The 17465-nt window shown below is 40.8% G+C and overlaps 1 protein-coding gene and 1 long non-coding RNA gene across 2 annotated transcripts; both read left to right on the forward strand.

The window, feature by feature from the left end:
* The first annotated feature begins 922 nt into the window (after positions 1-922).
* LOC114450942 (uncharacterized) lies at positions 923-14417 on the forward strand. Its single transcript, XR_003672147.1, has 3 exons — positions 923-940; positions 7362-7366; positions 14355-14417. It is a non-coding gene; the product is annotated as an uncharacterized LOC114450942 (long non-coding RNA).
* Positions 9646-12014, forward strand: LOC114450941 (protein S100-P-like). The gene is made up of 3 exons (XM_028429401.1): positions 9646-9769; positions 11249-11569; positions 11760-12014. Exons 2-3 carry the CDS (start codon positions 11438-11440, stop codon positions 11895-11897), a joined length of 270 nt encoding a protein of 89 aa, XP_028285202.1. The 5' UTR covers positions 9646-9769; positions 11249-11437; the 3' UTR covers positions 11898-12014.
* Positions 14418-17465: the final 3048 nt, after the last annotated feature.

Consider the following 17465-nt stretch of genomic DNA (forward strand, 5'->3'; position numbering starts at 1 on the left):
TTATCTGCTCCTCTGTTTTCAAAATGCTGCTTATACTTGAGTTTATGTTTCCACAATCCAATACCACTAAGTAACTAGGCTGTATAAGAATTTATTTCTTTACATAGGTGAGATGATATATAGTAGCATTCCCCTCATCCTAAGCTTAAGCTGATGTAGCCACTTTCTTTAGCATTGCAGATGAAAATGTTATTATTTTTATCTTCAGTTATTTTCTATGTTGTGGGGAAATAAAGAAGGCTGTACTGACATGCATTTAAAAAAAAACCCTCTCAATAGACACTATCAACACAATGACAAGCATTAAAAAGCAGAAAGGGTGTCACCAGTTTATGCATAATTATCTTTGAACAACCACCAGACTGACTGTCTAACTAGACCAACAGCATTCAGAGAGTCTTTTCTCTGTGACAGCACAGAGCCTTTTTATTAGATGTCACATGAAGAGCCTTGATGTGACTGTTTTTTTGTGCGGATGCTGCTGTTGCATTAGACACAAAGCCACTGCTCTGACTGCTTGCCCCAGATGGTCTTTAGAGATACACCATTGATCACATGACTTGTGATTTAAATGTTGCTAAGGTGCCAGGCATCACAGGGTCAACTGAGGGATTTGTACTTTTAAGAGAGTTTTGTTGATCCTCAGATCAGAGGCATCATGCTCTGTGGTTCTTCCTGTCTTTAGGTCAGTTCATCTCTCTATCAGCCCATCAAGTAGTGCACTTTTTTTTCCACCTCCTAATTACTGCCCTGCACTGCCCTCTGGTGGCAGATCTAAGATTCAAAGTGTTTATTGTCATATGCACAGTAAGGAAACTGGTTTCCCTGTACGATGAAATTCTTACTTTGCTGCTCACACTGAATGCCATAAAGGTTTAAGAAAGACAAAATAGAATAATTTACAAAAGAGCAATTTGAAGAGCAAAAAAAATGCAAATAAGTACATAAAAGTATAACTTATGGAAGTCAGTGGAGCTATATACATATAAATGTGCATGTGCGCTGTTGTGCAAATTGAGCAGCGAATGAATCATTGTGCAAAACTGTCAGGAGGTAGATAGCATGATACATGTGCAGTTATTGGATTGGATACTACGGTGCATAGAGTAATAAATCGATAAAAATATTGCAGTTACTGCATGTAGTCAGTATGTGTGGGGTACAGTCCACTGTTCCAGACTCCTGTCAGCTGTTGAGGAGTTTGATGGCAAAGGGGAAGAACGAGTTCCTGATTCTGGTGGTTCTGCACTTCACACTCCTAGACACTCCAGGCCTGAGGGGATGAGGATTGAAAGGACCTTGTTGGGGGTGGGTGCGGTCCTTGATGCTGGTGGCAGCTTCCCTGTGGACTCTGCGCTGCTTTGCAGAGAGGACAGAGGAGTCCTGGTCATCTTAGACGCAGTCTTCACCGCTCTCTGCAAAAGACTATCAGCAGGAAGGTTGGACACCCTGATCAATACTTTTGAAAAACACGCAGCCATAGAAGGAAAGAAGGACACACTGACCAAAAAAGAACTTAAGGCTCTGTTTGAGAAGGAGCTGCCCACTCTGTTGCAGGTACGCAGTGACACTATGCTCAGATTTAAAAATCCTCTTAGCATGATGAAACCTCTCTTAATATTAAATGTACAGTTAAACTGAGGCTGGTTTTATTACAATATTTTTCCTGTTAAATGTCAACAAAAAAATTGACAACATGTGGCAACTTAAGGTAAAGAAAGTTTTGTTGATCCTCAGATCAGAGGCATCATGCGGCCTCTTCATCCAGCTCTGCCTTGCACTGCCCTCTAGTGGCAGATCAACTTTCCTTCTGCAGTTCTGTTCATCACTTGTTCAGTGGAGTAGAGGCTCCACAGTTTTAGCGCCACATCCTGATTCTTCACCCCTCTTGTCTTTGTGGCTGTGGCTGGTTTACAGGCTGAGTGAGGCCTCGTAGTGCTCTTTGTGAAACGGGGCTGGCCTGTAATCGGCAAGGTCATTAAGCTCAGACTCTCCTCTCCCCCTCTCTCCCCGTTCATGGCATTATGGAGGCTTATTGGAATTAGTTGTCCACAGTGGAGGAGGATGTGGTTCTGGAGTCTGGAGGCACAGGTGGGAAGAAAAAGTGTGTTATTTAAATATTTTAACATGTTTATGTTTTTGTTTACATCTCTCATCACACATTTATTACTGCAATATTAACTCAAACATATATTTCAATTGTGCATAGTCAGGTCAGATTATGTTGAATTACTTGTCATATTTTCAATATTTTGGAATAATTTGCCATTATTCTTTGTACTGCTGTTCATGAGTGGCTTTCACACAATGGCCCTATAGGCTGAATCCAGGAGTCAACAAAAACCAGGGATGAGGGATGAGAATTTGACAGTTTCTTCTGTCCGCACGCAGCAGTTCCAGGTCAGCCCTGTCTGGGAGAACTGTGTCAGGATAGGCCTGACAGCAGCTCCCGCAGGCGGCACCATCAGGCGCGCTGGTCCCTCAGTGAGCAGAAAAGGAGGGGTGTGCATATGTATAAAATCCTGTTATATTAAGAAATGCATCCCCAGTGTCCCAGTAACATTAAAGCAGAAATGACAATGAAACCTTAAAATCAAAGCAGAATGCATACAATTTATCTGTTAACTGTGTGTCTGTGTTGGATATCACAACACAAATTAAAAAAAAATTCTGCAGCCAGCCACCAGGGGGCGCGCCAGGCACAACAAATTCCAACAACTCCACATATAATTTTTTCTTTATAGATGGTTAGTGCCATTGAAGGTAGTTCAATTAACGTGCAGTGTTGTTTTCCTGACAACTATGATCCAGATCCTGCACATACTGATGACATCAGAACTTAAGTGACAGTAAATAACATCCTTTTTACTGTATGAGATGACCTCTGGTTAGACCAACAGAAAAAAAGGCTGTAGTGATTTATCCCTTAACAACACAAGCTTACTAGGTCTCCCACTCCTGCAAGAAAGAGCTTAACTATGCTGACACAAGGAAGGTCATTACCCTAACCCTAACTGGGAGACCAGTGATTGGCTGGGACTGATAACTGCAGGACTGCTGTAAGTGATGTTCAGGTGAAGCCCTTCCATCATCTTTCTCAGTAGGACAGAGGAGGATAAAAAAGCATTTTGACATGTTATCATGTTTAATGCCGATTACCTCCTCACAGTTAAAGAACCTCAGAAGGTGGTAGTCAATTAGTTAGAGCCAATAAAACCTCATCTGAAGCAGAAACCTGACCGAGGCTTTCAGCACACACTCTACACATGACTCAGGTAGATGGATTATTAGTAAATACTGTAAACATAAATCACTGAATCAAGATCTTTCACACAATATACTGCCAACAACCTTTGGTTGAAGCTCAAATGTAAAAGAATTAATCATCTAGGTGATTTAATCACTGAAACTAAATAGAGAGATGTGCTGTCTTTGATCACTGCACCTAAAACTCCTTTTATCTGACCTCACATGCAGAGCCGTTGCTTGACACTATAGGGGGCCTACGGGCTACAAGATTCTAAAGAAATGCCGCCCCAAACACAAAGACATTTACAGTGATGATTATATAAGAAACCTTTTTATTTAAATAATGTGTGAACACACATGAAAATATTATCTTAAGGAAACATAAAAAAAACTGTACAACACAATCAAAATATATCATAGAAATATGTACTCTCTGAAGACTGTCCACAGTGGTGGAAAGTAACTAAGTAGTTGTACTTTGTTACTGTACTTAAGTAATTTTTCATGTATTTTTTATGTATCCCCCAAGTTAAAAAAAACAATCCTTGAGTTCAGTTGCCTCAATTTAAACTCTTGGAAATTAAAAGTAAGTACTTAAGACTTTGGTTAAGTAGGATCATTGATGTAGCACATCTACTTTTACTTGAGTATATATTTTGCTGGGTAATTGTACTTTCACTTAAGTACTAAACATCAGTACTTCCTCCACCACTGACAACACAAGATATGATGACTAGTATTGTTATTATTATGAAGTTTGTCCACAGTGCAGGATCATCAGTGAGAACTGGACACCTTGGAACCTTCCTTTGTTACCAAGTCAGGTGCTGGAGGAGCAGAGGAAGGAGTGGAGGCTCTCAGGTGTTGGACTGCTGCTGGGACGTCCTCTGGAGTTTCCGCACAGGGCTCCACATGACCTGTGTGGTATAAGACCATAATGATCAGCCTGATAATTAACACTGTAAATAATCCAGATATTTCATATTGCACAGACCTTCATCTGTGGAGGTTGTGGCATCTTCACGAGGAGACACAGGCAGGTGTTTAACCCTCATGCATTGTTCGCAAACACTACCCTAATGTGTTGTTCGGGGACAAAAACGTCCCCTAACTTTAACGGTTTTAAAAATATATTAGATAAATATTTTTTTGAAATTTTTTTGCATAGACCTTTTAATTAACTTCAGTTCTAATCAACAGTGGTGAAAAAATCATTTTCCCCCAGGATTTTAACCCTTTAATCACCAATTTTATAAGGGGTGGTGCTGAAGATTGAAAAAAAAAAACACACAAAATGGCTGATTTTTAATAGAAAAGGTGAATGTGGACTGGATTCTTTTGAACCTTTATTACAGTCTTGGTCATGTCAAACATCAGTAAATAAATTGACTTTATTGCATTATTAGTTTTTGCACAGCACTGGATTTTCTTTTTTTCTCCCATTTTGTCCCATAGACTTACATTATAAACACACTTTTTTTGACTGCACAGCCATGGCACTAAATAATCATGCATTCTTGATTGTTGGTGGTTTACCCTGTTGGTAGGAGGTAACATTTGTGATTTTTACAGTTAACAACTTAATTACCATATTAACCCTTTACCTGCAGGCCTGTGCTCATGTAGTGTAGTTTCTGGCTTGTATATGGAGTTATAGGGAGTATTTTAGCACATAATTGTGTGTCTACACACTGTGTGTGTATGTTAGAGAGGAAGAGAGCCATTTGCACACTGATCTTGTTGTCTGTGAGTACACACAACCACAGAGTCTTCATAGTAAACAAAAACAAAGAAAGTGTTGCTATGCATGTGTGGCCCTTTGATGTCTACAAGTGCAGACTAAACACAACAAAAAGGCAAGTGGTCTTACATGTGACCTTGTGGTCATTTGATGGTGAGAAGAGAAGAAAGCAACATGAAGAGAGGATTCATTTGTGCACAATCTCTGGAAATGATTGTGCAGCCTGGCTCTATGAAGGGCCAGGCTGTGAAGCTGTGAAGGCTGCACAAGTAGATCCGTCACTTGTTCACAAGCGAATCCTTCATTCGTTCACAAGTGAATCCTTCACTCATGCACAGGTGAATCCTCTCTTCATGCTGCTTGCTGCTCTTGTCACCATTAAATGACCAGGAGGATGCATGCAAGTCCACTAGTGTTTTTGTTTTGTTTAGTCTGAACCTCTCAGCATCAAAGGGCCCGGCACTTACTTTTAGGGCTGCAACAAATTTACTTTACTTTACTTTACTAAACTACTTTTAATACTAATTTTAGTAGGGGACTAAACTGTAGATTAGATTTGGTTAGTCAATGATTATTTATTATGTTATCAAGTTATCTATCTATGGTGTCTATTTAGTAACATGCACATGTACGTATGGTCGTGTGGAGCGCAACACACCATGGAAAAGGGGCACTTAGACTTCACTTAGAATAATTCAGTGATCTCAACTGAGACACTAACCTAAAAGTAAAGTCACTCTACTGGAGGACGTGTTTTCCGAAAGCTAAAAAAAAAAAACAGCTATTTTACCCATCCACAACTTCAGACGCCAGAACTCCTGGATGTTTTCATTTTACATGCTTATGCATCGCCGTTGTACGTCTGAATTAGGTACACTTCACTTACTTAGTAACTTTATTTTCCTGACTTTCCTTCCCTGACAGTGTGCAAATGGCTCTCTTCCTCTCTAACATACACACACAGTGTGTAGACACACAATTATGTGCTAAAATACTCCCTATAACTCCATATACAAGCCAGAAACTACACCACAATAGCACAGGCCTGCAGGTAAAGGATTAATATTTAGGGATGTCCCGATCAGGTTTTTTTGCCCTCGAGTCCGAGTCTGAGTCATTTGATTTTGAGTATCTGCCGATACCGAGTCCCGATCCGATACTTTCTATAAAGGCACTCATTGCGGCAAAACCTGTGTGTGTGTAGGCCTGTCACGATAACAGATTTTGCTGGGCGATTAATTGCCAAGAGAAATTATTGCGATAAGCGATATTGTCAAATCAATGTTCAACTAACATAATGATAATGACATATAATGCAAGTACACCCTTTCAAAGATCAATAAACTTTAATTTCTAAAGAACATTTAACATTGGAAAGGCCCCCAATTATCAACACTATTATTATTATTATTGTTATTATTAATGATATTAATATTATTATTATGAGTAGTGGTAGGCCTATTATCATGGCTTATCTGAGCATAGTCTATGGAGTTAAGTCAAACCAACCAGCACGTCATGAGCAACAGAGAGCAAAACAACACGCACTCTACCTGCTGCTGGGAGTGGGCTCACCTGTGCGCACATGTGTTTGTGTGCGCACGCGTTTGCGTGTGTGTATGCGCATCAGCGAATTTTAAAAACGCCACCATGTAGACAGAAACACATAAAATAGCAGAGATGGCACCAGAGGACTGGGCAAGAGGACTAGACTGGGTGGCGCTGCCGCGAGTGCCGCCAGTGAGAAGGCAGAGAACTTCACTCTCTCTGATGGCACGTTATTCATAAGCATGTTTAGTCTTGTGGTGAATTGTGTAGAAGTGTTGAACCAGTGTTGTGCAGCTTCACAGCTCTCTGTGTTGCTGTAACCAGCGTCCAAGCCCTGCAGCGCTGTGACGCACCGTGGCGACGCAGACAGCGAGCTGACCGTGGTCTGCTCAGAACATCCCGTAAACTTCACACAATGAGTTAAAAAATAAGAACTACCTGTTGGTTTGACACATTTCAAGACAGAAGCCGCGGGCCATATTAAATCTGACGGCCGGACTTTGCACACTTTATACGCTACGACGCACCGAGTGACGCCTTTTGTCATCCAGCCTCTTTGGCAGCGAGAGGGAGAGAGAGAGAGAGAGAGGAAAACAAACGAGCGTGCAAATGTAATTTATCGCGGCCGAAAAACTTATCGAGCCCATTTAAAGTTATCGTGCAATTAATTGATTTATTGTTTAGCGACAGGCCTGTGTGTGCGTGTGCCGCCACACTGGGAGATTTCACACACGCAGCACATCGAGGTCTCGAACCAGGACCTGTCGCACCAAAAGCAGCTGTCATACCCCTGCACTACAAGACACAGAGCCACCCTGCACAGAAGGCGTTAACTTTGAGAGCCCTAAAAAGTATATATCCGAGTCCTGATCGGGAGGTAATGTCCGATTCCGATCGAGTCTGAAATCACGTAATCGGGCCCGATTTCCGATCATGTGATCGGATCGGGAAATCCCTATTAATATTGTAATTAAGTTGTTAACTGTAAAAATCACAAATGTTACCTCCTACCAACAGGGTAAACCACCAACAATCAAGAATGCATGATTATTTAGTGCCATGGCTGTGCAGTCAAAAAAAGTGTGTTTATAATGTAAGTCTATGGGACAAAATGGGAGAAAAAAAGAAAATCCAGTGCTGTGCAAAAACTAATAATGCAATAAAGTCAATTTTTTTTACTGATGTTTGACATGACCAAGACTGTAATAAAGGTTAAAAAGAATCCAGTCCACATTCACCTTTTCTATTAAAAATTAGCCATTTTGTGTTTTTTTTTTTTAATTTTCAGCAGTGATTAAAGGGTTAAAATCCTGGGGGAAAATGATTTTTTCACTACTGTTGATTAGAACTGAAGTTAATTAAAAGGTCTATGCAAAAAAAAATTCAAAAAAATATTTATCTAATATATTTTTAAAACCGTTAAAGTTAGGGGACGTTTTTGTCCCCGAACAACACATTAGGGGGTAAAATTTGCCCACAGTGTAAAAAATTTTAAAATCATATTAACAAAATTTATGTAAAATTAAGCTTATTGAGGAAAAATGATTCAATTTGTCCACATACTGACAAAGTTATGGCCAAAATAAACAGAAAAATTTCTCTCAGAGGACAAAAATGTCCCGAACAACACATGAGGGTTAAGCACAGCACCTGATGAAAAACATAATTTAAAAAAGCCATAAAATGACACAACTATATGACAATAATTAACTAGCTTGTCATTTACAGAGAAACACCTGAGCATTAATAAACACTAAATAGACTAAATATATACATTAGTTTTTCCTGCTGTGGTTTAGAGGTCATTAACTCTAACAGTAAGTTGTAACAGCAGCACTTAGCTTAATGCTGAACCTGCGAACGAGACAAAACAAGCTAAAGTAGCATTAGCATAGCAGCTACACACTGTTGCTGCATGAGCTAACAAGCTACTTTACAGCTTCATTTACGTTTTTATATACATTTACGTTTTATATCACGTCATTATTTTGACGTTTGTAACTCATTTAGCAGACGTTTGTACGCAGAGCGACTCACAGTGAACATTCAGGCTGCAGTATGAAGGAGGCTGTAGTGACGTGTGGCGCTGCGTCTCTAAAAGTGTTTTGATACAATGTGAAAAAAGACAAACAGTGGTGGAGTAAGATGAGGCTCAGCTGTGTCATAGACTCTTGCCTAGGGCCCCTCTCATGCCCTAGGCAATTGCCTGGTTTGCTTACCGTGTTGCGACGGCTCTGCTCACATGTGAGCAGATTCCAGAGTGGTGAAAGCAGAACCACTGTGGAGCTTAGTGAGATGGTGAGACAGTGAGAAAGGAGATGGTTGCTACTGGAAGGAGATCAGTGATGGATGTAAGTACTAGAAGAATGCTGCCACCAGCACGTGATCGTTTCTTATGTAATGTTAGGTCCTGCCCGAGGAGAGTCAGTAGATAAAGTAGGAGGAGCTACAGGGGTGAAGCCACAGGCTCGTGGGTGGACAGACACAGACAGCCCCATGCAGCTAAGAAGCCACACACAAGCAGCCTGAACACAGAAAGAAGAAGATGAGGGCCAGTCCCCTGTTGTGATGAAGGAGTCAGGAGACGATACATCCCATGGGAATTTATGGATATGATAAAGCTAGCAGGAAGACTCCATCTGTCAGCCTCCACTGACAGATCGAGCACACAAGTGAAGAGTAAACCTGGAGGAAAACACAGCTGGACTCACACTGGCCTTGGGAGACATTAAGGCTCTGTCAATGTAAATAAGGCGAATAAGAGAGGAAATCTTTAAAGGAGCAGATCTGCAACCTGTGATTCAAGGCAACAGTGTGGATGACTGGGGACTGAACTGAACCGCTCACACACCCAGTTGAGATCCAAGTGAGGCAGAAAACAACTGTTATGCTCAGTGTACACCTAATGGACTCAGTATTGGTTTCCCTGAAGAACCTGGTGCATCAATGATGAGGGAGGAATGGAACCCTGGGTGGTGAAACAAGCAGGGGTACTGAATGAACCAGTTGTGGAAAGTTTTTTGATTTTTTTTTTTTTTTTCGTGAGAGGCGGGGGTGCACCACTGACTGGTTGCCAGTCAAACAAACAGCCGGCCACACCCACACCAACAGCCAGAGTCCTCACTTAACCTAGCATGCAGGTCTTTGGAATGTAGAAGGAAGGTGGAGCACCCGAAGAAAACCCACGCAGGCTGTGAGGCAAACAGAGCTAACCACATCACCACGACCACGGTAACTGATCAGTGCCAACATGGTGGTGTAAATATATGCTGTTAACAAAAGAAAACAACATTGATTCTGCAAATATCACTGAGACAAAGAGTGAATACATGTTTGACATTTACTTCCAGGCCTGCTTACCCTTCTTTATGGCCTACACAAACACAACTAATAAATAGTGTGAACGTCTACACAGAGACACTGCTTTACTCATGGGGAAGAAACAATATTTAATGTATATGTATGCCAGTCCTGCCAACCTGCATGCTAATGTGTTAACCAGCGAGCATATGACAGTGTTATGTGAGGTGTAGGTTTTAACAGGACCCAGGCACAGACAAAAACAATATGCAACAAAAAAGGAGCTTTATTCAAAGCTAAACTACAAAACACAGGAGAACATAAGGAGGGCTACTGAAAACAGTGCCATGTCAAAATGCAAAATCAAAGTACCAAAAACTAGGGAAATAAAGATCAAAAACACAAACCAAACCTGAGGAGGAAGGGAGGACAAAGAAATAAGTGCTCAGAATAGGGTGCACAGCAACACTGAGGACAAGAGGGAGGAACGAAGGATCAGAGAAGGAGGAAGACTAATAACAGAAAATTATAATAACAAATGATGAGGGAACAGAATGCTTGCTTTCTCACACTCAGAAACACACTTTGTTCTGCTTGCAGAGTCTTGTACACTGCTTTAGATTTGATGCAATCAGCTGATCTCAGACTCTGTGAGGGTCCTCAGTTATACATCATTGTGTCTAAATGGACTTTCTCTCTCTCTCCTTCATCCTCTCTGTCTACCTCTTCTTCTCCTCTTTTACCCGGCCGACTATCAGCAGGAAGGTTCTCCTTATGAGCCGGGTCCTGCTCAAAGTGTCTTTCTGTTGAAAGGTTTCTGTGAAGTACTTTGATTAAAATTGACTTGACTTGATTGATGTGACCAAACAGGTTTATGAAGACTCTACTGCCGGTTTGATGTGTCCCAACAGGTTGTAGAATGTGTGATTCTACAAACACAAGGTGATTGAAACAGCAGCTGTTCACAGGAACCCTGATACAGAGGAGAACAGAAACATGTAAGCCTCTGTCTCATGCTCTCAGACCCCATTCACACTGGGAAAATCAATCCAGCTAGATTCGGGCAGTATCTGGATATATCCTTTTTTCTGAGTGTGAAAACCGCGAATCTGGCTATATCAAGCATGATATCAATCCACCCCTCGGAGACATTTCAGACTTTTCCTCCTGTGGTTCATGTCCACCTCTGTGTAGAAGCAAAGACACACAGTGACCACAGTACACCACTGTGACTTTTATGTGTTTGTGTGTCTCCCCCTACAAAAAGTCATCCCTCATCTCAAAGTTCACAAATCACCACACCAGCTGCCTCTGTGGTCTGATAAAAGAAAGGCCTCCTCTTAACCTCAATAACATGACAACTTAAGCTGCATATAGCTTTTTACTTAATGTGTACACTCTGTGTTGCAGCAGAGAGGGCGTGTAGACACATCAGAAACCAACACCCACAATACCCGAGTCTGTCCCATCATTGGTCCTGAAGCCGTCGTTCACAAGGTATAAAAAGAGCTCTTTCCTCATCCACTCCACCCAACACATCAACCCCGTGCTGGTTCATTTTCTTCTTTGTCGCAGCAACTTTCAACAAAAGCAGCAACCATGTCGCAGCTTCAGAATGCCATGATCATCCTGGTGAAGACTTTTAATGACTACGCACGCAAAGAAGGAAAGAAGGACATGCTGAACAAAGGAGAAGTCAAGACTCTGTTGGAGAAGGAGCTGCTGCTGCAGGTACTGACACTGTGCTTATATTACACATTCCATTTTTAACTTTATCTTCCACACCATATATATTTTCATAGCATTTGATTTTTGGACACTAAGACTTTTTCATGTATTAATGAATTCTGAGAAAACCTTATCAAGTCTCAACTCATCATGAACTCAAACTTATTATGTGCACTTTCTTCTGTCTCTATAGGAAGCAAAGAACCCAGGTGAGGTGGACAAGTTCATAAAAAACCTGGATCGGGACAGTGACTCCGAGGTGGACTTCAGTGAGTTTATGGTGCTGGTGGCCCGTCTCGCCTGTATGATCCACGATTTCTCTAAGAAGTGAGCAGAGAACGACCGTCTCCGGGTGTGGGTTCCATCGGCACCAAGAAATAAAACATCAAAATTCAGAATGTAATGTTTTTTTTTAACCACTTAATAAAGTGATGTATCTACCAATGCATGGCTGTGTAGTGTTGAATGTAAAATCACTTTTTTGTAGCACAGATTTAAAAATCTTATGGCTAGTTTTATTACTTTTCCAGGGTTCTTCATAGTAAATGGCAGCAAAAACTGTTAAAGAATCTCAGGCGAGGAGGAGACCAGGAAGTAAGTGTGAAGAGGCTGTGTGCTCTCCACATGCTGCCACCCGAGTAGGTTGTGTTATGTTATCTGATCCTTTGTTTTCAAAATGCTGCTTATACTTGAGTTTATTTATTTTATTCCAACTAGGTTGCATATAAATGTATTTCTTTACAAAGGTGAGATGATATAGAGCAGCATTCCCCTCATCCTCTAATGGAAGCATGAATATGTAAGACGATTGTTTTCCTTTGTTCAGTTAAGCTGGTGTGGGTCTTTAGCATCCTAAATTAAAATGCTTTTGTTTATATTTTCAGCCATTTGATGTTGTGGGGAAATAAATAAGGCATCTGTACTGATATGCATTAAAAAACTCAATAGACAGACTCAATATCAACACAGTGACAAGTTTCAAGAGCCTTGACGTGACTTTTTAACACTCCAAAAAGTTACTTGTTTTTTTGTGTGGCTGCTGCTGTTGCACATCAGACACAAAGCCACCGCTCTGACCGCTTGCTCCAGATGGTCTTTAGAGATACACCATTGATCACCTAAGGCATCGCAGAGTCAACTGGGGCATCATGCTGCCTCTTCATCCAGCTCCATGGTTCTTCCTGTCTTCAGGTCAGGTCATGGATTTATCATAGCTGGGATAGTTAATTACAGTTTTTCTCAATTGTTTACACACAAATTCTGGTACTTGAGACACAATGACCACAACATGTAACTCATTTACCAACCCCCTGAACCAATTCTGCTAAACTACGAGCACAGTTCCTGCTTTACACTCAAATTGCAGTTCTAAAAAACACTTTTTTCAAAACAGTACACACAAGTCTCTGCTTCTCATGCAGAACATATCTTGTTTTCACAAGGAACACACTGCCATTCAAATATGCACACTGACTCATCACAAGGGCAAACACCCATCACACAATTTTACAATCAGCAATCAGAGCTTTAGCATAAAAGGGCAACAGATGAGCTCTTCTGTTTTGGAGCAATGGATTGGTATATGTACTCTCACTAGAAAATGGCAGTACTGCATATCAATACAGTACTCAATGAGTACAGTAGTACAGTAGCTACCCTTGGCCCCTACAACACCGCCCATCTGATCACATTGCTGGACACCCTACACAACACACTCATTCCACCAGATCAGGTAGATGGCCCAGAGCAGCTCAGGTACGTTGTCATTTGGAACAACGTAAGTTTCCACAGGGCTGCTCTGGTTCGTAACTGGTTCACTGCCCACGCATGCTTTTTAGTTGTGTATCTGCCTCCATATTCTCCATTCCTCAAGCCTATTGAGGATTTTTTTTCTGCCTGGAGATGGAAAGTGTATGACCGAAATCCACAAATGTGCATACCTCTTCTCCAAGCTATGGAGGATGCATGTGGAGATATGGCAGCTGATGCTTTTCATGGCTGGATTCGCCATGCTAGGCGATTTTTTTAGAATGTAATGTTTCATTTTGCAGGAGAATTGAGGCGTTTTACCCATTGTGTGTGTTATTTTGGATTTGTGTGTAGAGTTCTGAGAATATGAGGCATGCTTCCAGAAAATGTGTGTAAACAATTAAGAAAAACTGTAATAGTTTTAGAAATTGTGCTGTAAGAATCATTGTTAGTGTTTAAGCATTCAGAAAAAACTGTAATATTGAAAGTCAAAGCTGATAATTACATTATGAAAACATAAAAGTAATGAAGCAGTTAAAGTAGTTACTTGTGGCTAGCTTGCTGAGCAGATGCAGCTCATGAGCGAGCGGTCAGAGCGGTGGCTTTGTGTCTGATGCAACAGCAGCAGATACACAAAAACTACGTCTCCTCTTCACAAACAGTCTTGCAGGTGTTGAGGTACAAGCAGGGCTGAATTGGCAGGTGACCATAAGTGTACACCGCTAAAAGGAAAGCACTGCCAGATCAGAAGGTTGAAGCGATCCAAGCAGCTTCATGGCTTCCAATGAATAGGTGACTGTCTGCCAGCTGTCAGCGTGACAACAGGAAACAATAATCACAGGACCAAACAGGTTTATGAAGACGCGCTCTACAACCAGTTCTCTTTTTTCTGTCTCTGTAGGAAAGTTTGAAACCAGAAAAGGTGAATAAAATCTTTTTCGAGCTGGATAACAATGCAGACGGAGAGGTGGACTTCAATGAGTTTATGAGAATGGTGACTGTTTTTACAGCAGTGTTGTATGAATGCCAATCCAAATAGAAATAAAAGATAAAATCCAGTCAATATCTTTTTTCTGACCACTTAATAAAGTGATGTATCTACTAATGCATGGCTGTGTAGTGTTGAATATAAAGTCTTATAAACATAGTGTTCTGTATGAAATGCTCAGGCTTTGTAGCACAGATTGAAGCATGAGCAGCTGCACAAAAACTACGTCACCTCTTCACAAACAGTCTTGCAGGTGTGCTTTTCATCCAGTATCCAGTAGTACACTTTTTTCCCCAGCTGGTCCAGTTGTGTAATTCCTGCCTTGCACTGCCCTCTAGTGGCAGATCAACTCTCCTTCTGCAGTCATTCTGTTCAGCACTTTTTCAGTGGAGTAGAGGCTCCACAGTTTTAGCACCACATCCTGATTCTTCACCCCTCTTGTCTTTGTGGCCGTGGCTGGTTTACAGGTTGAGAGTGAGGCCTCGTAGTGCTCTTTGTGAAATGGGGCTGGCCTGTAATCGGCTTGCAAGGTCATTAAGCTCAGACTCTCCTCTCCCCCTCTCTCCCCGTTCATGGCATTATGGAGGCTTATTGGAATTAGTCGTCCACAGTGGAGGAGGATGTGGTTCTGGAGTCTGGAGGCACAGGTGGGAAGAAAAAGTGTGTTATTTAAATATTTTAACATGTTTATGTTTTTGTTTACATCTCTCATCACACATTTATTACTGCAATTAACTCAAACATATATTTCAATTGTGCATAGTCAGGTCAGATTATGTTGAATTACTTGTCATATTTTCAATATTTTGGAATAATTTGCCATTATTCTTTGTACTGCTGTTCATGAGTGGCTTTCACACAATGGCCCTATAGGCTGAATCCAGGAGTCAACAAAAACCAGGGATGAGGGATGAGAATTTGACAGTTTCTTCTGTCCGCACGCAGCAGTTCCAGGTCAGCCCTGTCTGGGAGAACTGTGTCAGGATAGGCCTGACAGCAGCTCCCGCAGGCGGCACCATCAGGCGCGCTGGTCCCTCAGTGAGCAGAAAAGGAGGGGTGTGCATATGTATAAAATCCTGTTATATTAAGAAATGCATCCCCAGTGTCCCAGTAACATTAAAGCAGAAATGACAATGAAACCTTAAAATCAAAGCAGAATGCATACAATTTATCTGTTAACTGTGTGTCTGTGTTGGATATCACAACACAAATTAAAAAAAAATTCTGCAGCCAGCCACCAGGGGGCGCGCCAGGCACAACAAATTCCAACAACTCCACATATAATTTTTTCTTTATAGATGGTTAGTGCCATTGAAGGTAGTTATTAACGTGCAGTGTTGTTTTCCTGACAACTATGATCCAGATCCTGCACATACTGATGACATCAGAACTTAAGTGACAGTAAATAACATCCTTTTTACTGTATGAGATGACCTCTGGTTAGACCAACAGAAAAAAAAGGCTGTAGTGATTTATCCCTTAACAACACTAGCTTACTAGGTCTCCCACTCCTGCAAGAAAGAGCTTAACTATGCTGACACAAGGAAGGTCATTACCCTAACCCTAACTGGGAGACCAGTGATTGGCTGGGACTGATAACTGCAGGACTGCTGTGAGTGAAGTTCAGGTGAAGCCCTTCCATAATCTTTCTCAGTAGGACAGAGGAGGATAAAAAAGCATTTTGACATGTTATCATGTTTAATGCCGATTACCTCCTCACAGTTAAAGAACCTCAGAAGGTGGTAGTCAATTAGTTAGAGCCAATAAAACCTCATCTGAAGCAGAAACCTGACCGAGGCTTTCAGCACACACTCTACACATGACTCAGGTAGATGGATTATTAGTAAATACTGTAAACATAAATCACTGAATCAAGATCTTTCACACAATATACTGCCAACAACCTTTGGTTGAAGCTCAAATGTAAAAGAATTAATCATCTAGGTGATTTAATCACTGAAACTAAATAGAGAGATGTGCTGTCTTTGACCACTGCACCTAAAACTCCTACACTTCTTTTATCTGACCTCACATGCAGAGCCGTTGCTTGACACTATAGGGGGCCTACAGGCTACAAGATTCTATAGAAATGCCGCCCCAAACACAAAGACATTTACAGTGATGATTATATAAGAAACCTTTTTATTTAAATAATGTGTGAACACACATGGAAATATTATCTTAAGGAAACATAAAAAAACTGTACAACACAATCAAAATATATCATAGAAATATGTACTCTCTGAAGACTGTCCACAGTGGTGGAAAGTAACTAAGTAGTTAGTAGTAATTTTTCATGTATTTTTTATGTATCCCCCAAGTTAAAAAAACAATCCTTGAGTTCAGTTGCCTCAATTTAAACTCTTGGAAATTAAAAGTAAGTACTTAAGACTTTGGTTAAGTAGGATCATTGATGTAGCACATCTACTTTTACTTGAGTATATATTTTGCTGGGTAATTGTACTTTCACTTAAGTACTAAACATCAGTACTTCCACCACCACTGACAACACAAGATATGATGACTAGTATTGTTATTATTAAGTTTGTCCATAGTGCAGGATCATCAGTGAGAACTGGACACCTTGGAACCTTCCTTTGTTACCAAGTCAGGTGCTGGAGGAGCAGAGGAAGGAGTGGAGGCTCTCAGGTGTTGGACTGCTGCTGGGACGTCCTCTGGAGTTTCCTCACAGGGCTCCACATGACCACGTGTGGTATAAGACCATAATGATCAGCCTGATAATTAACACTGTAAATAATCCAGATTATTCATAATGCACATACTTTCATCTGTTTAAGCACAGCACCTGATGAAAAACATAATTTAAAAAAGCCATAAAATAACACAACTATATGACAATAATTAACTAGCTTGTCATTTACACCTGAGCATTAATAAACACTAAATTTACTAAATATATACATTAGTTTTTCCTGCTGTGGTTTAGAGGTCATTAACTCTAACAGTAAGTTGTAACAGCAGCACTTAGCTTAATGCTGAACCTGCGAACGAGACAAAACAAGCTAAAGTAGCATTAGCATAGCAGCTACACACTGTTGCTGCATGAGCTAACAAGCTACTTTACAGCTTCATTTACGTTTTTATATACATTAACGTTTTATATCTGTTATGTGGCTATGAGACCAGCTGAAGAAATGATGA

The sequence above is a fragment of the Parambassis ranga genome, chromosome 18 (assembly GCF_900634625.1).
Source record: "Parambassis ranga chromosome 18, fParRan2.1, whole genome shotgun sequence".
NCBI classification, from domain to species: Eukaryota; Metazoa; Chordata; class Actinopteri; family Ambassidae; genus Parambassis; species Parambassis ranga.

What these genes read in the sequence shown, in the direction of transcription:
- LOC114450941 (XM_028429401.1), top strand. Translation starts at nt 11,438, where the DNA reads ATGTCGCAGCTTCAGAATGCCATGATCATCCTGGTGAAGACTTTTAAT. An exon ending in AGAAGGAGCTGCTGCTGCAG is followed by an intron (nt 11,570 to 11,759) that starts GTACTGACACTG and finishes CTGTCTCTATAG; the next exon opens with GAAGCAAAGAACCCAGGTGA.